Source organism: Peromyscus californicus, unplaced genomic scaffold (assembly GCF_007827085.1).
Source record: "Peromyscus californicus insignis strain IS unplaced genomic scaffold, ASM782708v3 Scaffold_6__1_contigs__length_162567912, whole genome shotgun sequence".
Lineage (NCBI taxonomy): Eukaryota > Metazoa > Chordata > Mammalia > Rodentia > Cricetidae > Peromyscus > Peromyscus californicus.
In genome coordinates, this window is record NW_026294584.1 from 139,154,619 (window position 1) to 139,181,590 (window position 26,972).

At 50.0% G+C, this 26,972-nt stretch overlaps 3 protein-coding genes and 1 non-coding gene across 6 annotated transcripts; 1 reads left to right on the forward strand and 3 right to left on the reverse strand.

The window, feature by feature from the left end:
• Positions 1-814: 814 nt before the first annotated feature.
• Positions 815-7,834, forward strand: Vamp1 (vesicle associated membrane protein 1). Of its 2 annotated transcripts, XM_052720032.1 has the most exons (5): positions 816-965; positions 3,989-4,115; positions 4,337-4,495; positions 5,206-5,257; positions 5,663-7,834. In XM_052720032.1, coding segments are annotated over exons 1-5 (357 nt in total). In that variant the 5' UTR covers positions 816-963; the 3' UTR covers positions 5,680-7,834. The 2 variants fall into 2 exon arrangements, with proteins under 2 accessions (XP_052575993.1, XP_052575992.1); XM_052720033.1 differs by lacking the exons at positions 5,206-5,257; positions 5,663-7,834 and adding an exon at positions 4,833-5,189 and having other exon boundaries at positions 815-965.
• A 2,382-nt stretch (positions 7,835-10,216) lies between these two features.
• Positions 10,217-18,200, reverse strand: Tapbpl (TAP binding protein like). Of its 2 annotated transcripts, XM_052720030.1 has the most exons (7): positions 17,802-18,200; positions 16,877-17,104; positions 16,470-16,742; positions 13,901-14,239; positions 12,617-12,922; positions 10,787-10,870; positions 10,217-10,632 (listed from the first exon to the last, which is right to left on the reverse strand). In XM_052720030.1, exons 1-7 carry the CDS (start codon positions 17,863-17,865, stop codon positions 10,589-10,591), a joined length of 1,338 nt encoding a protein of 445 aa, XP_052575990.1. In that variant the 5' UTR covers positions 17,866-18,200; the 3' UTR covers positions 10,217-10,588. The 2 variants fall into 2 exon arrangements, with proteins under 2 accessions (XP_052575990.1, XP_052575991.1); XM_052720031.1 differs by lacking the exon at positions 16,877-17,104 and having other exon boundaries at positions 16,470-16,853.
• Positions 18,201-18,491: 291 nt separating this feature from the next.
• On the reverse strand, positions 18,492-26,637 carry Cd27 (CD27 molecule). The gene is made up of 6 exons (XM_052721575.1): positions 25,493-26,637; positions 25,214-25,345; positions 20,530-20,709; positions 20,228-20,321; positions 19,902-20,047; positions 18,492-19,674 (listed from the first exon to the last, which is right to left on the reverse strand). Exons 1-6 carry the CDS (start codon positions 25,626-25,628, stop codon positions 19,553-19,555), a joined length of 810 nt encoding a protein of 269 aa, XP_052577535.1. The 5' UTR covers positions 25,629-26,637; the 3' UTR covers positions 18,492-19,552.
• LOC128100188 (U6 spliceosomal RNA) lies at positions 22,958-23,060 on the reverse strand. The gene has a single exon (XR_008214706.1). It is a non-coding gene; the product is annotated as a U6 spliceosomal RNA (small nuclear RNA).
• Positions 26,638-26,972: the final 335 nt, after the last annotated feature.

The window sequence follows — 26,972 nt, forward strand, 5'->3', positions numbered from 1 at the left end:
ATCTATTCCTTAATGAATTTTTGGAGGTAGGGTAAAGAGGAAAGGATGGGGCTAGCGAGAGATGGCTCAGTGGTTGAGAGCATACTGCTTTTGTAGAGGGTTTGGTTCCCAGCACTCACATACACTTAAAACCATCTGTATTTCAAGTTCCAGGGGCTACGTCCTCTTCTGGTCTCCAAGGGCACTAGGCATGCATACATGCAGGTAAAAATTTGTACCATAAAATAATAATAAATGAAAAAAACCTTTAAAAAAAAAAGAAAGAGAAAGTGAAAAAATTAAAAACAAAACAAAACAAAAACCCTCAAAAACAAACAAACAAACCCGAAAATAGCGACGTCTAGTTCAGTTCAGATTTCTGGGCTGGGTTAACTAAGTCGCTGTGGTTACCTAGAAGGAGCTGTTTAGCAATTTAGGAGAGGCTCCATTGAAAGACATTTGGCTTTACATTCTCAGGCAGGGAGGGTGACAGGGTGGCAGTCTAGCCAGGGAACCACGAATATGCACACAGGGCTGAACCAGGTGCTGTGGGCGGGAGCAGTAAGAGTGGCAGGAGCCTCCAGCTCAGCGACTGGTTGGCAGGCACCGTAAAAGCCCTAACTCAAGCACTGAGGCTGCCCTTGGAGTCTGAGCTGGACGTGAAACAAACCACTGTTGTATTGGCCAGTCAAGGAGTAGGAATGAATGAGAGGAGAACTGTGATTGGTCTAGTTGTAGGGGCGGTGCTGGAGGGACATGCCCCGCGTGGATTGGACCTAGAGAATTTACGTCATCCGAGAGGCGGGGTCCTCGCTAATAAAGCCGGGAGTCGGCGCTGCACCTGCAGTAAAGTTCCACCGCAGTTAGAGTTCCGGGTGGTGCGTGTGAGGCGGAGCTCGGCAGTTCCGTCTGCTTCATCCGCAGCGTCTCCCTGTCTGTCTCGTTGCATTCTCCAGAGAGGGACGGACTTCCTCTGTCAGAAAAATGTGAGTTGACTCTGGTCTAGGGTCCTCGACACCTCCTTACCGACTCTCCCTCCGCAGTGTCCAACTCTGCGGGACGGAAAATGGCGCATTGCAGCAGCTGCAGCGACGCCGGGAACCACCGGCTCGCGCCGCCCCCGGACCGGGCCACCCCGGGATGCGGGCAGCGCTCCATCCCGCACCAACTGCAGTTGGCACTCCTCTGCAGGGCAGGGGCGCGGGGGTCCCACGTTCGTTGCATCCTCTCCTCTTGTCTTTGTATCGTGGAAGCTCAAAGGGGAAGAAATGGGGGGGGGGGGAGGGTATAGATACAGACGGGAACTGGGAGACCCTGCTTGTTCGACAGAATCTCTCTTAAAGCCTGTGGGAAGACTTTTATAGGTGCACCTGTCCATTGGTAACTCGGGTTGCCCGCAGTCTCTGGGATTGTGCATGCCCCTCACCCAAAGTATGTTGTTCCTGCCTCATGGCTGTGAGCAAAGCTGCAGAAACTTACTTGCTAGTTCTGTGGCGCCTTGGGAGCAGCTCAGAAAGTCCCGGGGGACAGTGGCATGAGATCCTATGCAGCCGTTTTATAATCTTAAAGACATTATGCTAAGGTGCTTTCCAGTGGTCAAGTCCTAGCCAAGTATTGGAGGAGAAATAGGGAGAAGAGTGAATTCTTCATTTTATCCAAAACACATAATTTAGTCTTAGCTGACTTCAGCATCACCCCCTTCTGAAGATCTGTGACTAGATATATTAAGAACTTCCCTTCATGATCACATACACATAATGAAGGATTTCCTTTCTATTTATTGCCTGGTGCTAGATGTATTTGTGTGTGTGTGTGTATGCTTGCGTTCTCTCTCTCCCTCTCTCCTCCCTCCCTCCCTTATTTGGCTTTTCCAGACTGGGTTTCTCTGTGTAGGCCTGGCTGTCCCAGAACTCCCTCTGTAGACCAGGCTAGCCTCGCTCGAGATATGTATGCCCCTGCCTCCCGAGCTCTGGGATTAAAGGTGTGCACCACCACACTGGGCTTCTGTTGCTTCTCTTGATGATTGAAAATAAAATAAAAAAAGATTTACTTGTATTACATAAGGATTATAACTCCCTGGATAGGTTAATATGGAGTGTTTCTAGCTCCCAACAAGTAGTAAGTGAAGTGAGCCCTCTAAAAGCTTTACAGTCATTTCATCCTTTCTCTTTGAGTTCTGTGGTTTTAACATTCTGTGCGTTTTTGACAAGCCCATAGACTCCAGCTGTTTTTATTTGGGGAGGGGTCGTTAGCCACCTCACTCCAGGTGGTTTCATGTGCGCTGACTGAAGGGAGACAGAAAGCGTGATGGCTAGCGGGGAGTCACGAGGTCTCTGACCTTAGTCTTGTCATTGGTGCCACTGTCCTGGACTCCTTCCAACACTAGCTGCTACCAACTCATTGAAATCCCTGCCTTCAGCCTGAAACTAGACTGCTTAGCTAGCTCAATATCAGTGCAAGCCGTGTGGCTCCCATAGCTCTGCGTCTTCCTTTCCTCCCTCTGTGTCTAGGAAGGAAATGGGAAAGTGACTCCTTAAATGGAAGAAACCAGTGTAATCTGTTAATATGGCCTCTCTGAGGGGCTGTAACATCTTGTCTAAAAGAAAATTTCACTTCATTATGGAAAAGGAGATTCAAAGTATTAATTCTATTGTGATTAATCAAGGAATTTTCTTTTTTTGGCAACTTTGTGATGGTTTAACCTCTACCTTATTTATTCTTGGACTGCTCTGGCAAGGATGTTTTATGGAGTTTAAAAAAGTTTTATTCTCCATCAAATTTTAGATATCTCTCTTTGCCTTGCTTATGCAGCCTCCATCATAGCAGAAAAAAATCTTTTGTAGGTTTGATTCTGGGAGATTGTTATCTGGTGAATGTGAGAGAGAAGTTTATCTAAAAGACATCACATTTGCTGTGCATGTGGGCCCACGCCTTTAACCCCAGCACTTGGGAGGCAGAGGCAGGTGGATGTCAGTTTTAGGCTAGCTTGGTCTACATAGAGAGTTCCAGGACAGCTAGGGAACAGGACAGACCTGTCTCAAAAAAACAAAACAAAAAAATCCAACCCAACAACAACCCCCCCAAAAGAAACCAGCCAACCAAAAAACAAATCAAGACAAAAACAAACCCACTCTGGACTATTGCCTTCTAAGGCCGTGAGAACTCTTGGTCTTCAGTGGTACCAGAAGAGAGACAGTCCTCATATGCTGTGTAGTAGTGTGGTTCAAACTTTCTCTTCTGACACAGGAGCCTAGGAGAGTATCCTGAGACACTGCCAAGTCTGAAGAAGGGTGGGACAGAACATCTGTGCTGCATGCACACTGATTATTTCTAGCATTTTTACTTCTCGTCTGTGCTCTTGAAACAATTAATGTAATTGCTTTAGGCCCCAGATTCAATTTAAATGAAACCCCTATCTTCTCTGCCAAAAATAACGCAAATATCCCTGACTCACTGCATCTATACAGACTTTGCCTTTGGTGATTCTCCAAATTGTCTCTGAAGCGGCTGTAGTGTACCAGTTACAGTATAAAACATAATTGGTAACCAGACCCCCATAAGCAGGATCACTAGCCTGCCCCTTTTATATTCAAACCAGAGTTCAGTTGTCCTTACAGGTTAGTCTTTTCTACAAATTTCTCCTCTCCTGGCTTGGGTTTCCCCATTTTATTTCAGGTGAGGAGCTTCTAATGGCCAGGCAGATTCCATTTAGGTCAAGGCTGGTGTATTATTTGTCCCTGTGGCCATTTGCCAGAGGATGTGCTTGAGTTTGTGTCACAAGATAGCCCCAGTCAAGATCTCTTAACGGCACTGTGACCCTCATCCAAATGGTGGGAGATCTTTCATCCTTTGCTCCACATCTCTAAGCTGCACCTCAGCACTTGGGATTGCAGAGGAGCTAAACTACCTTCTGTTTGCATTCAACCTTGGCTTTGGCGGTGTAAGTGAGGATGCATGTGATTCTCCTCTTGTCTCAGTCACTTTGGGTACTGTTTGCTTCTCTCCACAGGTCTGCTCCAGCTCAGCCACCTGCTGAAGGAACAGAAGGGGCTGCCCCCGGTGGGGGTCCTCCTGGTCCTCCTCCTAATCTGACCAGTAATAGACGACTCCAGCAAACCCAGGCACAAGTGGAGGAGGTAGGCGCCTGGCCCACTCTATGAGAGTTTCCAAACCAAGAAGCTTAGAAACAGGAAGCATCATCTCCTCTGTTCTCTTTCTTAAAGGGAGAAAGAAAGGTTTTGACGGGCAAAGCATCCCTTGGATTCACAGGTCTTGGCTTGTGATCTCCCAGGTGTTGTTCATTTCCTCTGTCTCTAGTGGAGAAATCTCAGCAGCTCTGTTTCTGCAACCCCCTCAGGTGGTGGACATCATGCGTGTGAATGTGGACAAGGTCCTGGAGAGGGACCAGAAGCTGTCGGAGTTGGATGACCGAGCTGACGCCTTGCAGGCAGGAGCATCACAGTTTGAGAGCAGTGCTGCCAAGCTGAAAAGGAAGTACTGGTGGAAAAACTGCAAGGTGAGCTCCCCTACCCGCTCCGGCTTTTCCTGGTCCCACTTGTAGGAGGCAAGAAAACCACTAGCTCCCTTCTGAAATCTGGACGCCTCCTATCAAGGAAAATCATATCAATGCAGTACCTGTCTTGGCCACCAGGGTAGGCTAGAGGATTCAGACCCACAGAGAAAGCCCTATGTAGAGGAATTTAGAATTTAGACGAGTGAAGTACCTTTTTCCCAGAAATTCTCACCTGGCTCTTCCTCAGACCCCCAACAGCAAAACACTGGCTCAGTATATGTATTCAAATACCCACAACTTCTGTAAGTGCAGCAAACATGTCACAAGATTTGCCTTTCAGGCTGGAGAGCTGGCTCAGAGGTTAAGAGCACTGGCTGCTCTTTAAGAGGTCCTGAGTTCAAGTCCCAGCAACCACATAGTGGCTCACAACCATCTGTAGTGAGATCTGATGCCCTCTTCTAGTGTGCAGACAGAACACTGTGTACATAATAAATAAATAAAATCTTAAAAAAAAAAAGATTCGCCTTTCAATTGGAATTCCAAGAAAGAATGATCAGGCATCAGGAACTGAACAAAAATGAGGCTGAGGGTCCTCTGCTCCTCCTTTACGATCCTCTGAGAAGCAGAGGTCTGTGGGTGTCCTCACATCTCTAGTCCCGTTCCCCTTTTCCGCCCTAAGTCCCAGGACTCACGTTCTGTCCGTGTTTCCTCAGATGATGATTATGCTGGGAGCTATCTGTGCCATCATCGTGGTAGTTATTGTAAGTAAGTATCGCTGAGGTTGGATGGGGTGAAGAGGTGGGAAGGTCCTGGAGTCTTCTCCCAGCCCTGCCTGCCTGCCTGCCTGCCTGGGGAGTGGGGCTGCCCTGACTGAGGTATGGAGACTGCTGCTGTGGGACCATTGCCTGGTTTGTGCGGGAGGAAGGGCAAAGACAAGGAAATCCCTTGATGGACAAGCTTCTCCCTGCAAAGAATTGTGGGGAGATGGCCCCTTCGGCTGTGGAGTGGGGATGTGCTGTTTGTCACTGGCTTGGGTCCAAGGGAGACCTTGGGCTGGGGTACCTGTAACTGAGAGACCTGACTGTCTAGTAACGTGATGTAACTTGCCCTCTTGTTTTCTCCTGTCTCTTTTTCCTTCTTCGTCTGGGACTTCCTGATTCCTGTGTCCAGTCTACTTTTTTACTTGAGAATGTGCCATCCCTCCCTGTTCTCCATTGCCATCCAAGCTCATGTCTTTTTCTCTCGGTTTGCTCTCTCAACAAACTCCTCCATCTGCCTTTCTCCATTCAGCCCAGGCTTCTCCGCCATCCACACCTCCTTTTTTGTTGCATACGTTTGCACTCTCTTCCTTGACACTAGAAATGCTGCTCGTGGCACAGTCTTGAAGTCACTACCCAAAGAGCAATGGCTGGCACCTCCTCTTTACCCAGTTTTTGTGTATCCCAGAGCTTGAAAGAGTTGTGGCTAAGGGAAGAGGGGGAGGGGAATGGGAATGGCAGAGATGAAGTGTCTGAGAAGTTGGCATGGCTGAGGGAAGGAGAATGGTATTTGTGTCCATAGTGTCTCCTAGAAAGGCTGGCCTCAGCAGGAGGGGACCCAGACTGGTTGGGAAGTCGTAGCCTGCTGCCTGTTTTACACACACCACACACACACACACACACACACACACACACACACACACTAGTTGGTAACCACCACTACCTTGCTGCCCTCATTTGGAACTTTTCCCTCACACCAGGCCTGTCTCGGGTCCCAGAGGTCTGTTTAAAGGCCAATTTTGAATCCCTTTTAGAAAGTCCAACTTGTATTTTGTAGTTACTGCTTATCTGTCAGTCCAAGATTTTCTATGTCTTTGGGGAACTCTACAGCCTTTCACTCTGTTCTCTGGAGGCCTAGAAAACAAGTACTTCCTGGTTATAAAACAGCAGGAGACCGTTAGTTTCTCCTAGAAGCTCTCCCACTTTCTTCTGGCTAGAAGGAGCTGCTGTCTCCTCGTGTTTTTTGAAGCATTCTGTGTTCATGAGGGCACCAAATAATCCCAGTGAATCGGCTTTGAAGATAGCAGACTTTCGGGAACATGCCTCTTGCCGTTTCGTTAATGAAGTCCCTCCCTCGACCTCCCTTGCTGTTGATAATGGGAAATGGGTGTGAAACGGTGAGACCCCCAGGCTCCCACAGAACCCCTTCTTCCACACCACTCCCATGTTCTTGCCTGAGATAGGGATGAGGCAGGAGGACCTTTACAGATTTACACAAGTCCAGCAAACCAAACCCCGCAGCTCAGTCTTGGGGGGGAGGGGTGCCAGCCTGTGACAGGTGTGCTGTGCCCTGCTGTGCCAGCGTGGGGCCTTGCATCTGGAGCTGTCTGCTGCTCCTCCTCCAGTCCCTTCTCTGGAGCCGTCCTCACCCATCTGAATTCTGCATCACCTCCTTTCTTTACTCCCTTGCATGCTCTGTGTGTATAGACGCTGAAACCTGAGGATGGGCGCTGCTCGGTCTGTCTTGGGAGCCGCTGCTGAGCCTCATGATAGGATGCTGCATGCGATAAACCCAGGTGCTAGTGGAGGAGAGCAGGAGGGGGGATTTAGACCTTCTTTACTTCTATCCTCGGGTCCACAAGCAGGAAGAGGCTGGGGCCGTGCTAGCCTGGGGTGCCCACTTTGCACGCAGCAGCATTTCATTCTGCAAAACCATCCTTCTTTTCCCGTTGCCCATTTCCCACATTCCCTTCGTCCTGCCTCGAGGCAGGACTGAAGAGCTGGAAGAAAGCGGTCAGTGTCCTCTCCCAACGTTCCTCTCGAAGGTCTCCACTATCCTCTGGGCTTCTCTTTGCCTAATGCAGGGGGGTCACCGCCGGAGAAGAACCAACACTGTCCTCGATGTACTCCGAGCCTGGAGCAAATTTACCCTGTTGGCCCACCCGGCCCTAGCACGGGAATTCTTCTGGGTTTCTGTCCCTCTAAGGCTTACCAGGTGTAGTTGGTTCTGTTCTTTTGGGGTGTTTGCCCTTCTACTTTCTTTTTTACCCCACCCTGAACCCTCTTCTACGTCTTTGCAGTCTCCTTTCCTTCCCACAGCCCATGTGCATGAGCAAATATGCACCTAAACCCTGGGACTTTGCAGCCAGTTGAAGCCAAGCTTCCCACATCCCCTTCTTTGGTTTGCCATGGGACGATGTGGGCTTTCCATTGTGTCTGTCATCCCCTCTGTCTGTTTCCTAACCCAGTCTCATAGTTTATGTATAGAGTAGTAAGAGTTGTATTTCCACCAAAGGCATGTGACATATCTACCAATTTCATGTATTCTCAACGAAGGCGAAAAATACAGATTCCTACCACAACATGGGCTTGGTTGTTCCTTGGGTTGTTGTGCTGGGGACGGGGAGAAGAGGGTGTCATCCTAGGTTGGCTGTAGGCCAGAAGGGCTGACTGGTGTGTGTTCATTGGTCTTCCTGGAAATTCAAGTCTCTCTTGACAGAGGAAGTGGTCTGTGCCCTTAGCCTTCGTACCTGAAGCACCCAACCCTTGCAGGTGCCGCTGAGAGGAAGTGATGACAGGAAGCTGAGTGGGCACCTCAGACTGGCAAACAGCTGCAGGCTTTCTCAGGCCTCCCCCAGTGGCCTCGACATGAGGCTTCTAGCCCATACCTCCTTTTTCTCACCCTCAGGCGTAGTTTGCCCCTCCCCTTTAATTTTGATTTTCGGTTTTTTGGTTTTCAAGACAGGGGTTTCCAGTGAGTACCACCGAGCTTGTCTCATAAACGCATTCTCCAGACTAACATCTTCTGAACATCAAGCTTGCTCTGAGAGCTATTCCTGTGCTTTTTAAGCATGTGAGTGTGTGCCTGTAGGTGTGTATTTATACCACATGTGTGCCTGCAGGTGTGTATTTACACCACATGTGTGCCTGGCACCTGGAAGAGGCATCAGATCCCATGGAACTGGATTTACAGATGGTGTGAGCCACCATGTAGGTGCTGGGAAGCAAACCCAGAAACTTTGCAAGAGCAACCAGTGCTTGTAACTACGGAGCCATCTCTCCAGCCCCTCCACCACCTCCTTTTAAGATACTGCTCTCGGGCTTCTAAGCCCAGGGATTTTTTTTTTCTTTTTTATGTTTTCAAGACAGGGTTTCTCTGTGTAACAGCCCTGGCCGTCCTGAAACTAGTTCCGTAGACCAGGCTGGCCTCAAATGCATAGAGATCTGCCTGCTTCTGCCTCCCCAGTGCTGGGCTTAAAGGTGTGTGCCACCACTGCCTGGCAGCCCAGGGGATTTTTATTGTTTTTTCAAGACAGGGTTTCTCTATGTGGAGCCCTTGCTGTCTTGGAACTCACTCTGTAGATGAGGCTGGCTTCGAACTTGGAGATCTGCCTGCCTCTGCCTCTTTAGTGCTGGGATTAAGTACATACACCACACTCCTGTTTTATTTATTTAATTTTATTTAGGGCTGGAAAGTTGGCTCAGGGGTTAAGAGCACTTGTTGCTATTACAGAGGACCCAGGCTTGATTTGCAGCACCCATATGATGGTTCACAACCACCTGTAACTCCAGTCCCAGGGGACCTGATGTTCTCTCCTGGTACCAGGCATTCAGGAGGTGCACATACACATAAAACAATAAATCTGAAAAGGACTTTCAGAGGACCTGGTTTCTGTAAGATATATTTGTTTTTATTTTATGTGTATACTTGTTCTTCCTGCATGTATATCTGGGTACCACATGCATACCTGGTGTCCAAGGAGGTCAGAAGAAGTTATAGAATAAGTTATAGATGGTAATGAGCTGCCATGTGGATGCCGGGAGCCAAGTCCAGGTCCTCTGGAAGAGCAGTCGGTGCTCTTAGCCAGGGAGCTATCCCATTAGGCCATACAGTTTTAGTTAATATAAGCCTATGTGTGTTTACATGGATCTGAGCAGCTGTGGACTGAGGGGAACACAGAAGAACTTTCCAGCTACTTCCCTGTTTTATTTTTTTGATAATAGACTTCATAATCCAGTTTTTATATGCTGAGTTGTACTGTATCCACAGCATACTTCGTAGAAATGAGCACAAGAAGCCTCTCCTGTGGCTGAGGGAATATAGTCTGAGAATCACAAAACTCCTGGCAGTTGTCTGAAGGATCAGGGCTTTCAGTTCTGATTGTACAACGGGGGTGTAGCCCTGGCAGGCCTCTGAGGGCCTCTGCTTCAGATCTTGAAACTGCAAGTTGGAGCAGCTAGGGATGGGGACCCAGGGATCTGTTGGACCAGCAGGGAGGGGGACAAAGTAGAAAAGCTTCGCTCTGTAGACATGAAGTGTTTTTATTTTGACAGCGTTAAGAGTTTGTGAGTGGTGGCTAGTCCCTCCTCTCCTCCCCCTTCCCTTCACTGGCCTGAATTGGACTTTCAACACCTCACTTTAAACATGGCCGTCAGTGTTAGCTTCCACTCAGATAGTTCTGCCCTCCGCTGTTATCTCCCTGCTCATTAGCCCAGGGTCTTCTCACAGTGAAAGAAGGCAGAGGCCTGTCAGACCACTACCACCACCTCACTCCTGTATGTGGTGCCTCCTTCAGACCTTTTTCAGTCCCACACTTCGGCACAGGATCCTTTCAGTAGCTAGAACATGGGTACTCTGCTTTTCACCCGCCAGCCGGGGAGGAGGCTGAGGGTGAGAGCCACCCAGGCCTTTGGAATTTGCCCCACGTGAGTGCCAGATATTGGTGAAATTATTAAGGCCACTCCACGTAGTTAAAAAGATTTATTTAGTGGGTAACTTACAAATAAAGGGATAGGTAGGTCGCGGGGTCTGGGGAAGGTGTATCGCAGTCCAGCGGTGTTCTCTGGAGCTCTGCTCGGTCCACCTCCACCGTCCAGGGTCCCGGCACAGAGAGAGAGCGCTGGCCCATCTGGATCTCGGGTCTTCAGGGTCCTCCCTTGGCCCCGCCTTGTAGGCGTGACAGTTACCAAAGCCTCAATGGGTGTGGGAACTTCCAGATCAAAGCTGGAATGGCTACCTACTACCTACTACACTTTTTCAGTCCCACACCTCAGCACAGGATCCTTTCAGTAGCTAGAACATGGGTACTCTGCTTTTCACTTGGAGGCAAGACAGCGGCTACCCAGAGTGTCTCATAGTCTTGGTGGACCTTGGCAAGGAAGCTGAGAAAAAAATAGAACAAGATTGGTTTCAAATGGGGTAATTCCCAAAGCAGGCATTGGGAACACAGTGGAAACATCTGGAACTCGGCCCCTGGGGCTTCCTCCCTGGTTTGGATGGGCAGGTACTTAGGAGTAGGCTGATCTACAGACTCACCTTGCCGTCTCTGAAGCCTCAGAAACAACAGGGCGAGAAGGAAGAGGATGCTGCCGCAGATGACTCCAAAGGCTGTTCTCTGCTCTGTGGGGAGAGTGAGCAGAGCGGCACATGCTGAGCCCTCACCCTAGAGCACCCCTCCGCTTAGGAGGCGAGCTCTGGGGTGGGTGCTTGTGAACCCTCACTGGAGGCCCTGGGCCCATGCAGGCAGCAGCACCTGCGCTGTTCCAGACCGCCACATCTGTGTGTTACTGTCCTTCCTGCCTCATCTCACATCGTTCTGAGACAGGCTCTCCCTGGCATCCAGACTTTGAACTTGGACTCCTGCTGCGGCCTTCTAGTGCCGTGATTACGGGCACACACCACTATGCCCCTTTCCACCTCGGACATCTGAAAAGGTTTTCAAAAGAGACTGAGGTTGTACTAGCGACGAACGGCAAATAGCTGGGGAATGATGTGAACTAAAACAAAACTTTAGTTTTGGGGAAGCTCATAGTCTGCTGAGCAACCAAATGATGTTCTGGACTCTCAGGTACTTTCATTTTGAGGTGCATATCCTCTCCTGCTTAAAACTGCAACATTCGCCGGGCGGTGGTGGCACACGCCTTTAATCCCAGCACTCGGGAGGCAGAGCCAGGCGGATATCTGTGAGTTTGAGGCCAGCCTGGTCTCCAAAGCGAGTTCCAGGAAAGGCGCAAAGCTACACAGAGAAACCCTGTCTCGAAAAAACAAAAACAAAAAAAAACAACAACAACAAAAAAAAACTGCAACATTCTGTGGCCTTTGGGATGAAGTTCTAGTGTGTGGCCCATTGAGATTATAGGGGGCAAACTTGTAAGGACATTCAGCTTGCCTGCTGGTTACATTTTCCCTTTCACTATTTACTGGTTGAGAACCTTGGGCAAACTGTTCAGTGTCTGCAAATACCAGCTTACTCATCTGTAAGATGAGTGCTGGTCATGGTGATGGTATCTGTAGTCCCAGCTCTTTAGGAGGCTGAGTAGGAGGATTGCTTGGGCAGAGGAGTTTGAGACTGGCCTGAATAACAGTAAGACCCATTTCCAAGAATAAATAGGTGTAATGTGTGACGCCCTACTTAAAAGTTGAGTACATTGGAGGTGGAGAGTTGCCTAAGCAGATAAGAGCTCTTGTTGCTCTTGTAGAGGACTTGGGGTTCCATTCCCAGCATCCACATGGTGGCTGACAACCAGGTGTAACTCCAGTTCCCGAGGGTCTGATGCCCACTTCTGGCATCACTGAGCACTGCATGCACGTGGTTCACTTATATTCAGGCAAAACACCCAAACACATCAAATATTAAAATCAGTCTAGAGAGCTGAGTTTACAGTGTTTGGTCACATAAATGTGCAGATGTAACTACCTTGAAATGTCATCGCCTCTCTCCCTGTCTCTCATACACCCTCGGCTACCGGGCTATCGTCGTGTTCCCTCAGTTCTCTGCAGGCTATTGGACAATCTGACTTTCACATGGACTGTGCTCCGGTCTTCAGGGCTCCCTTCCTGCTGAACTACCTAACTGGGCTCAAGTGCTGTTCTGGCTCTTCTTCCCTGCCTGCTCACTTTGTCTCTCCAGCTGTACTAAGCTCCTAGTGGAAAGGAGCAGCACCCTGCCCCCAGCCCCCTGGACCCCCCCTCCAGCCCAAGCTTGTTATTTGGAGGCTGAGGATTTGTAGTGGTAGAGGTGCCACTCCGGGAAAGGTAAGTCAGGAGTGTGGAGGCTAACGGAGCAAGTGCGTGGGCATCAGCACACGGCTGAAGAGGACCTGGAAGTGGAGGACGTACAGAGGAAGAGATGGGACACCCCAGTACCTGTGTCGGGGAAAACCCTCATGCTGACTCGGAGGGGCTCCTCCAGGGAGACGTGGCTAACTTGGCAGATGTAAGTGGCGCCTGTGGGGACAGGCTCAGCCATCACCGTGGAAGAGATGCTGTAGGTTCCCATCATGCTTTGCCTGAGGCTGGAGAAGGTGGCACCAGAGACTTGGGCTGGAATTCCACCCGGGTCCTCTCGAATCCATGTCACCACCACATCCAGAGGGTAATAGCCCGTGACACTGCAGATGAGGGAGGGTGGCAGATCCTTGTTTGCCAAGTTCAGTTGTACTTTGGGGGGAGCTGGAGAAATGAATGAGGAGTAGGATTGTAGAGGCATCTGATTAGGGCCTGCAGAGGAGCCTGAAGCCTCTCTGAGGGTGAAGGTAGTTTGCGGAGTTGGAAACTTGTCAGTGTTCCAAGGGGTTCAGGTAAGGGTCTACCTGGATGCAAGTCATAAAGGGTGCACTTTCTGGAAAGTCAGTGACAGGCCAGCATGCTTTTTTTCTTTTTTAAAATAGAGCTAAGAATTCAACCTAGGGTCTTACATGTACTAGCAAGTGCTGGACCACAGAGCCACACCCTCTGCCCCTTGGTTTGCTCCTTATCACCCCTGCAAGCCAGTGATTGCACATTGTGATTGAACAGTTCCCTCTGCCTGCCCTTGATTGGCTGCTGCCCCCCAGGAGTATTGGGAGCATAGTATGAAGGTCCTTGTGCCTACAGATCTCCGGAGAAACCAGGAACATTAAGCAGCAGGATTGTCTTTCCAATGGAAAAGATGAGATACCTTTTCTTCCATCCAGAAAGCTGAGAATTGGAAGTGATCTGTGTTATACAGATCATTTTTTATATACATTTTATACACATCAAATTATACTGTGTTTTAATTAGTTGGGAATAATCTGCCTGATATCGAACTCCCCAAGTCTGATCCAGGGTGACAAAGTCAATGGGAAGTGAGTTTTCATTCTCACCTCTTCATGGTTAGCTCCCCTGACTAGACACCTGCAGGGTCCCCCTCAAGGAAGTGGTCTAGGGGACTGACATTACAGATGGCCAGTCAGGGCTGTAAGATTCTGGACTAGCTATTTCTTGGGGAGACTTATCTTGGCATTCAGTGGGATTCCTTATCTGATGCCATCTGGGCCTCTTGGATGAAGATGGTATTTCGGTTGTGGGAATACATTCTTTCTCTCGGGAAGTTCCCTTTGGGTTTGGATTCTAGTCTGGAAAAGACTCCCAATAGGCACCCCTCTCTTCCCTCTCCCAGGACCTTACCTAGGATGTCAAGTGGGATGATTTGTTGAGTTTGGTACAGAGAGGTAGTGATCTGGCAGATGTAGGTCCCCTCATCCTTCAGAGTGAGGTTGGGTAAGGTGAGAGAGGCATCCCCAGCCTCATGCAGCTGCTCAGGCTCCAGCGTAGCACCCTTGCGCTTAGCCTGTGCCTGCTCTGGCTGCCAGCTGTACACCAGCTGGCCACTGCCTTTATGCTGCAACCGCCACTCCACACCCACGAGGTCCAGGCCTGGTGCCATGGAGAAACTGCAGGGCAGGGAGACGGAGGACCCCAGCAGACGACGCAGGCTTTGGGTCTCTGATGTCACCTGGAACTCCACTGTGGAGAGGAAAAAAAAGGGTGACGTGTGGACTGTTTCCTCCTTGAGGTCGCATGGCCTCTGAGCTGTGGACAGACAGCTTCTCCAGCCCCTGCCCTGGACGGTGGGAACCGGTTGAATTCAGTTCCTGTCTAATGGGGCTCTGCATGGTGCACACGGGCTCCTGAACTCATGATCCTCCTGCTTCGGCCTCCAGTGCTAGGGTTGCAGGTGTGACAACCCCACCCAGCTTTACTGTTCAATTCTTCTTCTTTGTGCACTGGATCCCTTGTTACCATGAGTAGCACGCTCCCCAACCTTGATGTGCTCCCGAGATCATTGTTTGGTGACTATGAAGCAGAATGGCCTTGACTTTCTGCTATAAGCTATAACTGCACATGGGAAGGAACACTGGGGGGTGAAGTGTTGTGATATCTACGGTCTAGTCAGTTCAAAGGGAGAATGTGCACCGTTTTAGCAGAGGCAGGGAGGAAGTATGACAAGATGAACAACTGGTAAACTAGGTCAAGGCTGTGTGGGTGTGTGTTATTTTACTTATTTGTAGTTTTTTTTTTTTTTTGAGACAGGGTTTCTCTGTGTAGCTCTGGCTGTCCTGGGACTCACTCTGTAGACCAGGCTGGCCTTGAATTCTCAGAGATCCATCTGCCTCTGTCTCCTGAGTGCTGGGATTAAAGGCATGCACTGCCACAGCTTGGCTTTATTTGTAGGTTTGAATAATATAAAAGAAGCACTAAGCTCCACAAGGCCTGTGGAAGATGCTGGACATCTTTTCTGATGTGTCAAGGTTCATTTAGATAGGACCATAGAGGCAGTGGGGGTGGTAGTGCCTACCTGTACTGTCAGTGACCCAGGAGGCATAACAGGATCATAAGTTCAAGGCCTGCCTGGGCACCTTGTTGAGATCCCCATTTTGCAATCAAAACTGAAAAGAGCGGTAGACTTGTGTTAACATGCTCTAGGGTCAATCCTCAGTACAGGACAAAATAATAATAAAGCTTTGTGTTTTAGGGCCTTCCAGGGATAGGAGAGGAGGCCCCCATTTTCATCTTCTGTGGACTTGCTTATCTCCTTTTGGAGGCAAAATACTGAACTGGACCCTCCAGATACCTGTCATTTTGTTCTCAACTTTTTTGTACCTGGTAGGTGGTGCTAAGTGAGAGAGGGCAAGGGCTGTTTTTTTTAATTAATTAATTAATTTTATTTTCATTTATTTTGCATCCTGACTACAGTTTCCCCTCCCTCCTCCTCTCCTCCCCTTCCCTCCCACCCCGTCTCCTCTCTACCCCCCCATCCACTCCTCCTCCGTCTAGCCTCCTCCCATGGGCATCAACAAAGCACATCAAGCTTAAGCAGGCCCCAGCTCCTCCCCGAGGACCGGGGTTTATTAATAAGAGGCACAGAACACCTTCTGTCTCCCTGTGCTCTGCTGTAATTACCGGGGAGTACCAGGCCAGCCTCGCTGTCACTGGAAGAAAACAGGTGTTTGGCTAACTAAGAGCAGCGGCAACATATGTGGACAGAACAGCCTCATGCGTCATCCCCATGACAGCCCAGTGAGAGAGAAGTCAGCTCCAGTTTGGAGGAAATACATGATGATTTTTATTTATTTATTTATTTGTTTTTTTTTGAGACAGGGTTTCTCTGTGTAGTTTTGGTGCTTGTCCTGGATCTCGCTCTGTAGACCAGGCTGGCCTTGAACTCACAGAGATCCGCTTGCCTCTGCCTCCCAGTGCTGGGATTAAAGGTGTGCGCCACCACCGCACACAGCTTACCTGATGATTTTTATATTTTGATCCTTATTTAAATAAGGATCTCCCAGCATCCCCTGTTCTGGACTCAGGATATGTCTGTGGGGTACCCCAAGAGCACCTACATGATAGATTATATTGTTCCTTCTTTCTATCCCATGTCTCACAACTAAAAAGAAGAAAGAGAAGCTTGAGGAAGAGGGAAACTTGGGGCTGCTGAGATGGTACAGTGAGTAAAGGAGCTTGCTGCCAAGCCTAGTGAACAGAGTTCAGTCCCTGAACCCACACGGTAGAAGGAGAGACCCAATGCCCACAGTTGTCCTCTGACCTCCACCTGTGTGTTGTGGCATGTGCACACGCACACACACACACACACACACACACACACATACACACACACACACACACACACACACTAAGTGCAATGCAAAGGTAAAATAAACAGAAAGCTTCCTCGCGCCCCTGCCTTTCATGTCCTCACCTGCAGTCCTCACAGTACCCTGGGGACTCAGGGGTAGGTTCAGCGCAGGGTGCCGGACAGCTCCAGTGTCAGCATCTCCTCGAGTCTTCATCACCATGGAGACGCTGGGGCCCCCTCTAGACACCTGCATGTTGCCGATGAACCAAGCTGCTCCCTCAAAAGGGGCCTCTCGTCCGGCCTGGAGGAAATACTGGGAGATCTCACAGGTCACTGTCTTCCCGCTGCAGTCGGCGTGGAGCAGGGCCTCCGCCTGAGGCATCTGGACCAAGTCCACTGGGGAGAAGGGCAGCGCACAGAGGTGACGCTGGATGGACACCACCAGGCAGATGGGAAGCAGGCGTGGGTGGATGTGATTGGGAACTGGGCTGTCCCCATGGAGGAAGCCTAGGAAGGAAGGCTTTTTTTACCTGAGGCCTCGAAGATAATTGGTGGGTCATCTTTGGCCACTGTGCTTGCTTGGAAATCGGTGATGCCGTCTAGGGAGCCGTCATCCAGCACCGGCACCTGCTTCAGCACAAGCAAGGCCTTCTCCCTGCCCCCGCTGCTGGCAAAAGCCCCTCGATGCCTGTCTTCTGTCACCAAGAAGCAGTCTAAGACTATGTCCGTGGGCTGCCGTCTTTCAGCTGTGGGGGGCTCTGCAGGGAAAGCGAGATCAGCACCTTCTTCCCCCACACTTGCTTGGGTCCTATCATTTATAAACCCAACTTCTGGGGAGGCACCTGCTACTCAGGCAGCTACTCAGTGAATCATCTTAAGTTCTGGATCTGTCCTGTTCAGAGCCAGAGGGATTTATGCTTTTAAATTTTTTTTTTGTATTCCAACTGTGGAATACGAGGAAATGTCTTGAAAGGAAGTCCCAGTAAAAAAACAAAGGAACAAATACTGCCTCGGGGAAGAGGAGCTGGGCACTTGCTGTTCCTAGGGACGTTGACAGCCATCTTCTCATTCCCCAACCTGCCCGGAGTCCTCTGCTTTCTGCCAATGCTGTGAACTCTCTCCTCCCGCTCAGGGAGTCACCTCCCAAGTGATTTCTCAGCCTGGGAAGCCCCTTCTTCTTCTAAGTGGTGGCACCCTGCCCTTTCCACAGAGGAAGCCCCTCTTTACTCTGTGTGTGTGTGTGTGTGTGTGTGTGTGTGTGTGTGTGTGTGTGTGTGTGTGTGTGTGTGTGTTCAGCTGTACCCCTCTCTCTCCAAATTGGGTGCTCCCGTCGTTAGTGCCACACTCCTCTGCTGGGCTTAGAGGGTGACAGGAAGCTGTAGCTGTGCTGGGTAGGTGGCTCCTTGGACTCCCTTCCTTCCTTCCCCCACCGCCCAGCCCGATCTCGGCACTCACCACTCCCTGCTGCCCCGGAGAGCGCCAAACAGAGCAGCAGACACCAGCCGGGCTCCGAGCCCATGGGGGCTGCTCCCCGGCTCCGGGCTCCCCGCAGGCTGCCTTCTCCACAGCTCCTCCCCGGCCGCGGCGGCGGCGGAAGAGAGGGTTCTTTTGAGCACCCCTCACTGGGCTAACCGCTCCTACTCTGTTTTCTTGCTCTCTCAGCCCGCTTCCCTTTCACTTTCACTTCAGCTGTCTTTTGTCGCCCGAAGCCATTAGCAGCCGCGGCCAGAGCCCTGTTCACTGTTTTGGGTCCTCCCTGCACCCAAGAGACCCCCAGGTGATTTCAAAACCTGACTTGTGTTTCCCATCAGCCCTATGAGAGAGCCCGAGAGGGGATGGAGCCGGAAGACAGATCCCTAGTACTCTGGTCCCTTCATTTTTTTAGAGCCATATGAAATCCCACTGGTCTGCCCCGGTGAAAACTTCCTGTTCAGGTCCATGACCTCACCGGTGAGATGGGGTGTGGCCTGGCTGTGGGATTGGAGTTTCAGGAAGCTGGAGAGCTACAACGTGGAGTTTCACTTTAAGCTATATTTGTGTGTGTGGTGTATACACGCGTGTAGGGTGGGTGTGCACGGCCATGCCTGTGGGTGGGAGGTCAGTGAGGACTCTGGGTGCCTTGCTCCATTTTCTTTTGAGATGGGGTCTCTCTCTGAACCTGGAATTGTTTGGTGGCCAACAAGCACCAGTGATGTCCTGTCTCCGCTCCAACCCCTGCCCTCCTGGCACCTCAGCCCTTGAATTACAAGCACACAGGGCCACATGGAGTTGGTTTTTTGTTTTGTGTTGTGTTGTTATTGTTTTTTCTTTCCTTATGTGTGTGCTGGGTATTTTCTTTTTCTTATGAAGGGTGCTAGAACTCATCCTTCATGCCTTCTTCCCAGCCCCCATCACCCCTTCCTCCTCCTCTTTTTTTTTGGGGGGGGAAGAGAAACAGATTGTAGAACTTTCACAGCTATTACTGGAGTCCCTGGGCATCATAAGGCCAGGCTCTGGGTTCCAATGCTTGCCTACCCTGAGAGAAAAGGACAGTGTATACAGAACTAGAAAAATGAATTTATTTACAGTTTTAGCTTAAACTGAGAGAAAGTCTCAGTCTCTGCTTTGCTCACAGCAGCACCAGAGCTTACGGAGATGAGACCTGAGCAGGCTGTATATGTGTCTGTAGATAGTGTCTCCTGAGGCAGGTGAGACCTTCCGGCCCCAGGGCCAGTGCGGGACTTCTGCTGGTGGCCCATTCAAAAATTTTAAAAATTTTTATTTTTAGTCATGTGTCTGTGTGTCTGCGTGAGTGTATGCTCTGCGTTTGTGGGTGCCAGAGGAGGTCAAAGGTGTCAGCTCCCCTGAAATGAGTTACAGGTGGTTTTGAGCCATCTGATGGTACTGGGAATCAAACTCTGGTCCTCCAAAAGGGCAACATGTGCTCTTCACTGCTGAATCATCTCTCCAGCCCTTGGCAGGCCATTTTCACCCTCAGCATGTGATTTTGCCAACTATAGGGCTTCGTTTATAATAGTGTGTTTTACAGCTAGAGCCTGGGCCTCCCCGAGCCTGCTGGACCTCACATTGGGGGATCCTGTTCTTATCGCTATCAGTCTCAGAAGGGCGTTTTGTCAAAGTGCACACAGGAAAGGGTTCTGATGACGATGGTAGGGGACATCCCCCTGGATGGTGCCTCAGTGGAAAAGGCCCCGCCCCATCCTGCCTCAAAGGTAGGAAGCAGGCTCCGGTTTCCTGTAGTCTTCCTGGATGGGGATGGCACTGCCCTCCTCCTCCCTGGGGCAGCTGTAAGGACAGGGCTCCTCAAGCACTGCCTGGCTATCTCCGTCTGTGGAAAGACAATTGGCTGAGTCTTGGTCAGCAGTGGGGAGAGAGGGGAATGAAGGTAAGAAGAGAAGAGAAAGCAGGGGGGTGGGGGGTGGGGGGAGGGCTAGGGGAGGCTGTGGGAAGAACTCATGAAGAGTGAGAGTAGGGTGAGGATGGGATGGGGCTTTAGCTGTGGCTCACAGAGCTGAGATGGTGGGCTCGGGGAAGGAGGGAAGGCCTGTCTCTTACTTGGTCCATGATTTCGTCTTTGACGGAAGAGCAAGATTCCACCCAGGATGAAGACCAGAAACATGCCGGAGAAGGTCACAAAGATTCGGATACAGTGTGAACTGCACAGGGGTCTTTGGGCTGTGACAGGCAAGGGCACCCAGAGGCTTTGTAAGAGGATCTAGCCTTAGACTCCCTCAGCCCAATCCATCCTTGCACAGCAAGCACCCTTATGCACTGAACTTTCTCCATAGCTCTGTACCCCTATCCCTCACTCACGCTTAGGGGCTTCCCAGTGGCTGCCCTCTCGGCCTCTTTCCTCTGTGCTTTCTCTGAGGGATGGGGATTAGGGAGAAAACTCACATGGCCAGTGGGTGTAGAGAGTTGAGGCAGGAAACTGCCTAGTGTGTGCAGGCCAGACCGTCCTGGCCTCTGGTATCTCTGGAAGAAAGAGACAGAGTGATCACAGCAGGAAGCCCACCGCACCCCCGGGATGCACCGGGCTGAAAGCCTGGGATTCTGCGGGAGACAGAAGGAAGACAAGTCGGGCCCGGAACCTAGCCGGGAGTCAGTGCAGAGTGGACAGCGCTAGGTGGGCTGGCCCACTGCCCCCAACAGTCCGGTGGTCGAGGGGCAGCCTGCTACATACCTTGGGCGTAAGGTAAGTGGGTGGGTGGTGGGTGTGGGCCTGGGGCCTCAGGCGGCTGTATGGGCAGTGCAGGGTTGAGAGGAGGGTCGCACTCCGTACATTCCCGGTCCCTGCATTGCCAGCCCTGGGAGCAGGTGCACTCGGCATTGGCAGCGACTGTGCAGTTTCGAGTGAGAAGACCTTGGGAGAGGGGAGGACCAGGAGAAACAGGATGCCACAGGCCCTTAGGGACCAGAGGTGTCCACCCGCCCCTGCCCCTCACTGGAGACCTTCTCAAAGGCTGTGGATGTCTTTCCATTACCATCATCTCATCCTTGCCCGCCCCCATCCCCCACCCCTCCTCCGCCACTGCCGCCTGCTACCTTGCTATTGTTTTTGAAGAATGGTTGACAGAAAATTCATGGGCTAAGAAACAGAAACTGAAAGGAGAGGATTGTATAATTTTCTTTCCTACTCACTGCTACTTTAAAGCTTTTTATTGGCATATCATATACTTCTGTGGAGATATACACATCGTAAGTACAAAGCTTAAGATCTTAAGATTCAGTACAAGGGGCAGAGTGGTAGCTCGGCAGGAGAAGGTACCTGACGCCAAACCTGGCGACCTGAGTTCAGGCTTTGGGACCCCCGTGTTGGAAGAAGAGAACTGACTTCTGCAAGTTTCCTCTGAGTTCCACCAGCAAACTGTAGCTAGCATGCACTCCTCCCACACAAGTAAATACATAAATGTAATTTAAAAGTTAAAAAACATTGCCAGGTGTGGTTGTGCACACCTTTAACCCCACCCAGCACTCGGGAGGCAGGAGTGTGGGGCCAACTGGGTGTGAGTTCCAGGACAGCCAGGGCTCCATAGCGATGTCTGTCTCAAAAAATAAATAAAAAGTACAAATTAGACTCACAGGTATAACCAGGAGCTCATTGAGGAACAGCAGATAACCAACACTGTCCCCTTTTGTCCTCTTGCGGTAACTAAGCTCTCACAAAGTGGCCATCACCATGACTTCTGCCATGAGCCATATGAGCACAAAACAACTGTGTGAATGGAATCAAGCAGTGTGACCGCATTCCTGTCTGGCTTCTTTTACTTAACCCTTTGTGAATTTCACCTATGCCGTTGGCTCTAACTACAGATCATCCTTTCTCATGGCTGTATAATATTCCGTTGAATGGATATACCACCAGGCACGTATCTGTTCATTCTGCTTCCAGTGAACATTTGAGGAGTCTGTAGTTTTTAGCCATTAGGAAGTGTCCCTATGATTCCTGGTATGTTTTTAACTTTACCAGAGACTAACTTGATTATAGGCATCCATTACCCTTAAAATAGAAAGTTTAGTCTAGTGTAGGGATCAGTGCTGGGAGCTGCCAATCAGTTATACCGGGGGCAGGGTACTGTGCTGGACTTGCAAGTTGTTGGGGTTGTGGGGGAAAGTGACTCCCTAGAAGGCAACAACATCTGGAGGTGGGATAACACTCCTGGGAGTCCCACAGGTAGAAGAGGGATGTAGAAATAGTGAATGGCCAAGACCTGCATCAACTCTAACGCTTTTTTTTTTTGCTTATGGCTTGTCAGGACAGAGAGAACGACAATTTCTCTATAGTCCTATGGCCTCTTTTCTGAATTCTGATCAAGTTGCTACGAGAACTTAGTTTCCTTGTGGCCTGTCAGGAATTGTGGGCCAGTTTGGACCAGGATCTGCTCAGGAAGAGTAAGAGAAGCCTGGGTATCAGTGGGGGACTGCGGTGGTGGCGGTGGTGGGGTGGGGTGGTGGGGTAAGGGTGGGGCATGGTGAAGGCAAGGCTGGTTCCGAACACTGCTGGGCTGGGCTGCTGACAGGTGGATGGATGGAGTGCTGTTGTCTTTGGTTGGGAGCACCAGGGACCTAGGGGTCCTTACTGTACCTGAACTGAGCATAAATTCCCCATCTTAAAGACGTGAGCGTGGGGTCTAGCGAAGGCCAGACCCAGTGGGCCTGCACCGTTGCCTTACTCCGGCTGCCTGATACCTTGGGTGAGGCTGAGACCCACGGATAAAGGTGATGGAGCCAGTCTGGAACGCAGTGAAGGGGGTGAGGGCAGACTGGCTATCAGCAGAAGGCCTTTTGACAAGGCTACAGAGTGAGCCAGGAGCTTTGACTCAGGAATTCCCACCCCTGTGGAGGCTGCTGCCAGGGAGGGAGAATCTCATTTCTAAGTTGCCTCAGGAGTATTTCTGTTGCTTTGATGGGCATGGTGGCACACGCCTTTAATCCCAGACTTTAGGAGACAGATGAATCTCTAGAGGAGGCCAGCTTGGTCTATATATCACTCCAGGCCAGCCTGGGCTATACAGAGAAAACTTGTCTCAGAAATCCAAAACCAATCAAGCAAGCAACAGCAACAATAAAATGATGTTGCTTTTATTATGAGTTTGTTTTCCTTGTTGTATAAAAATATGGAATGTTTCATGAATCTGTGTGGCATCCTGGCACAGGGCCATGTTCATCTTCGTTGTATCTTCCAGTTTTAGTGTATGTGTCGCCTAAGTGAACCCTTGATTATGACTAATCTCCTTTAATCTGATAAGGATCGAGCCCAACCACTGAGTTGTGGAAAAAACTTTTTTTTTTTTTTTGAGACAGGGTTTCTCTGTGTTAGAACTAGCTACATGGACTAGGCTGCTTCAAACTCACAAAGCGCCACCTTCCTCTGGAGTTCTGGGGAATGTAATATTAAGCCGGGCGGTGTTGGCACATACCTTTCGTCACAGCACTTGGGAGGCAGAGGCTGGTGGATCTCTGTGAGTTCGAGGCCAGCCTGGACTACAAAGTGAGTTCCAGGACAGCCAGGGCTGCTCAGAGAAACCCTGTCTTGAAAAGCAAACAAACAAAGAATATAATATCAAAAGGCAATTTCGTGAAGCCACATGGTTAAGTCACAACTAAGTCTCATTGGGATATAGAAACCCCCCCCCCTTTTTTTTTTTTTTTGGTTTTTCGAGACAGGGTTTCTCTGTGTAGCTTTGTGCCTTTCCTGGGACTCACTTGGTAGCCCAGGCTGGCCTCGAACTCACAGAGATCCGCCTGGTTCTGCCTCCCGAGTGCTGGGATTAAAGGCGTGTGCCACCACTGCCCGGCAGAAAACCCCCTTTTACTTATATGAAACTTTTAACACTTGGAAAAATAACTTTGATTTAGGCACAGTATAGTATTTCTACAGGAATTATCTGAAATTCCTACAGACAAGGCTTTTGTTGTTATATTTGCCTCAGCATAACCATCTGAGACGGTCCTGTAAATTGCTGTTAGAATTTACTATTCAGCTGCCTCCACTTTCTAGAACATATTTTTTTCTAACGTTATTAAAATCCATTTCTACTTCCTACAGATTTTTTTCAACAGCAATTCATTTTTTTTTTCTACATGTGAAAAAGTGTCTCACTGGCAACCGTTATTTCAAAGGGGCCTCTTTAAAGTGTGCTATTCTAGTGTACGATAACACAGACTTCCTGAATCCCTAACGGAGGTAGGGAAATGACAGCAGAGTTTGAAAAGAGAGCTATAGATATCTTACCTCTTCATTTGCAAAAAGTAGAAATTTATTAAAAGCAAGAACAGATTTATTTGCTTTTCCCCCCAAAATGGCTTTTGTGCAAAAAAGTTGTTACTCCCGATTTCTGGTGTCATTTCCTAACTCTAAGTTCTAAAGGGCTGGCCTGCAAATGTATGTCCACTGTAGGAACACTGGAACACAGGCAGTTCATTGGCTGGAAGTTGCTTTTCTGAGACCTGGGCTTCTGGAACTATCCCCACTTAAATTATATTTTTCACTTCTTTCTTCCTTCCTTCTTTTCTTTCTTTCTATCTTTCTTTCTTTCTTTCTCTCTTTCTTTCTCTCTCTCTCTCTTTCTTTCTTCCTTCCTTCCTTCCTTTCTTTCTTTCTTTTTCTTTCTTTCTTCTGTCTTTCTCTCTCTCTCTTTCCCTCCCTCCCTCCCTCCCTTCCTTCCTTTCTTCCTTCCTTTTTTTTCCAATACAGTATTTTTGTGTATTAGAATTCCAATACAGCTCTGGTTTTCCTGGAACTTGCTTTGTAGACCAGACTGGCCTCAAACTCACAGCGATCTGCCTGCCTCTGCCTCTGCCTTCTGGGAGCTGGGATTAAAGGTGTGTGACACCGTCCAAGGCAAATTATATTTTTCCACTTGTGTGTGTACTCACGCCCACATCTGAGCTCGGAGGACAACTTACAAGTTGGTTCTTTCCTTCTTCTACCATGTGGCCCAGGGAGTGAACTCAGGCTGCCAGGCTTGGTGGCAAGTATCTTTGCCTGCTAAACCATCTTGGTGGCCTTTTTTTTTGAGACAGGGTCAGGCTGGCCTTGAACTCCCGTGATCAAGCGATCCTCCAGCCTCCACCTGCCCTGCCCTGGGGTTGGGATTATGAGTATGTGACTGCACCTGGCAACATCACCCTTTTTATTGTCTGAATCCTATCTACAGAGACCTTCTCACTGGTCCTTCAAATCTGTATCTCTTCCACTAGATAGCTAGGCACGCCACGCTTCGGCGTTGGCTCCACTTCCCAGGAGCCTTGACGCTGCTGAAGCTCTCTGACCCCAGCCCTTCTGGCTTCTCCACACCGGCTCCGCCAGCTTTGCAGCCCCGGATTTGCGCGGTGTCACCTTTTGCACACCCTGCCCCTCTTACCAGAGTTACAATGCCTGCAGCTCTCGCAGTGGGGACGGGTGTGGTAGTCTGGAGAGAAGGAGACGCCTGGTATGCACCGGCCACACAGGGCAGCTGTTCTGTTCTGACTACAGTCATTCACAAAGAAAGTACCTGTGAGCAGAGGGTCCAGAATCAAGGCCCAGGCAAGGTGATTCCTCCAGGGCTGCCTGCCTGACTTTGCTTGAGCTCAGTCTTACCCCATGCATCCCCCTTCATCTTAAACGGCATCTCCCCAGCCCTGCTGAGGTCCATTCTTACCTGGCCCGCACATCTGGCAGCACAGTCCTCCCCGGGTCCAATAATGTCTGGCTGGACAGCTCTTGGAAGCTGGGGTAGCTGAGAGCCCTACCAAGGTCCCCAGCAGGCAGAGCCAGTAGGGAGGTGGCCAAGCCATGGCTCCTGCCTAGGGAGATCTTTTCTGAGCCCCAGCTGCTGGTGCCTCCCTCGGCACTGGTGCCTCCTCTGTGCTCGGGGCAGCAGCCACAGTGCCTCCACTTGGGGGCTAAGCTAGTCTCTGAGGGCAGTTGTGGCTGTTTTTTTCCTCACAGCAGCCTCCACCCCCTTTCTTTTCCGCACTCTAGAGAGGCTGAAGGGGCAAACCCAGCTCTGCTGTTCTCCGCAGACACGTGCCCTCCTTGGCTTCCACCACCCTCTCTCAAGAAGCCAGGGGCTAACGCATCTGCATATGCTGCTTTTACAGAAGAGGGTGCTGCATGTGGGTGCAGCTGCCTGTCCTGTTCACAGGGCTGGACATTAGATGCCCTCATCTCTTCCTGGCATGTCTCCTCTCTCACACGCATCCCTTTCAGAGATTAAAGAAATAAAGGAGGCAGACCGCAGGCTACTTCTGAAGTTCATGGGGTCAGATTGGTTTCAGAATCACACCATTTTCAGATTCTCCATAAAACTAGTGCCACAAAACACCCCCATTACAGGTGGGGTAACACAACTAAACATAACATAGTTTTGGGAGGTGGGCTTGTATATCCCAGGACAGCCTCAGATTTGCTTTGTAGCTGAGGATGACTTTGAAATTCTGAGTGTTGCTGATGTTGCAGGGTGTGCCACCATACCAGGTTTATGTGGTGCTAAGGATTGAACCCAAGCCTTTTTGCATCCTGGGCAAACACTACCATCTGAGCGATATCCCCAGCCCTGAACACAACAGACATGCAGCAAGCTGTAGCCTGCAGAGAGGGGACGCGTCGTGATGACCACCAGCCTTGCCTAACTGAGGTTTGGTTTTATGACCACAAGCTACTCCAGCATTGCTTATAATTAAAGGTCAAGAGCTAGCCCTGTATCACCTGTGTCCCTGTAATCCTTGTGTGTGTGGATGTGTGTGTACATGCTCAGGTGTGTGCGTGTGTGTAGAGGTCAAGAGACAGCCTTGGTTTCATTCCTCAGGCACATTTACTATATTATTATTATTATTATTATTATTGCTATCATCATCATTATTATTTTGAGGTAGGATTTCTCACTGGCCAGTAGAGGAGGCTGGCTGACCAGCCAACCCTGACCCTTCCTGTTCCCATTCTTCCAGCACTGTGATGAATATATGCCGCCATACCCAGCCTTTTAAAAAACATGGGTTTTAAGCCGGGCGGTGGTGGCGCACGCCTTTAATCCCAGCACTCGGGAGGCAGAGCCAGGCGGATCTCTGTGAGTTCGAGGCCAGCCTGGGCTACCAAGTGAGTCCCAGGAAAGGCGCAAAGCTACACAGAGAAACCCTGTC

Excerpts from the sequence above, each read along its gene's own strand:
- Vamp1 (XM_052720032.1), top strand. Across the intron at positions 4,116-4,336 it reads CCCAGGCACAAGTGGAGGAG|GTGGTGGACATCATGCGTGT; the intron begins GTAGGCGCCTGG and ends CAACCCCCTCAG. Across the intron at positions 4,496-5,205 it reads ACTGGTGGAAAAACTGCAAG|ATGATGATTATGCTGGGAGC; the intron begins GTGAGCTCCCCT and ends GTGTTTCCTCAG.
- Tapbpl (XM_052720030.1), bottom strand. The coding sequence starts at position 17,865 with ATGGGCTCGGAGCCCGGCTGGTGTCTGCTGCTCTGTTTGGCGCTCTCC. Across the intron at positions 16,743-16,876 it reads AATTATCTTCGAGGCCTCAG|TGGACTTGGTCCAGATGCCT; the intron begins GTAAAAAAAGCC and ends CCTTCTCCCCAG. Across the intron at positions 10,633-10,786 it reads GAGGCTTCAGAGACGGCAAG|CTTCCTTGCCAAGGTCCACC; the intron begins GTGAGTCTGTAG and ends TTTTTTTCTCAG.
- Cd27 (XM_052721575.1), bottom strand. The coding sequence starts at position 25,628 with ATGGCTTGGCCACCTCCCTACTGGCTCTGCCTGCTGGGGACCTTGGTA. Across the intron at positions 20,710-25,213 it reads CTGCAGGCATTGTAACTCTG|GTCTTCTCACTCGAAACTGC; the intron begins GTAAGAGGGGCA and ends CCCTCTCCCAAG. Across the intron at positions 20,048-20,227 it reads CCATGTGAGTTTTCTCCCTA|CCTCTGGGTGCCCTTGCCTG; the intron begins ATCCCCATCCCT and ends CCTCTTACAAAG.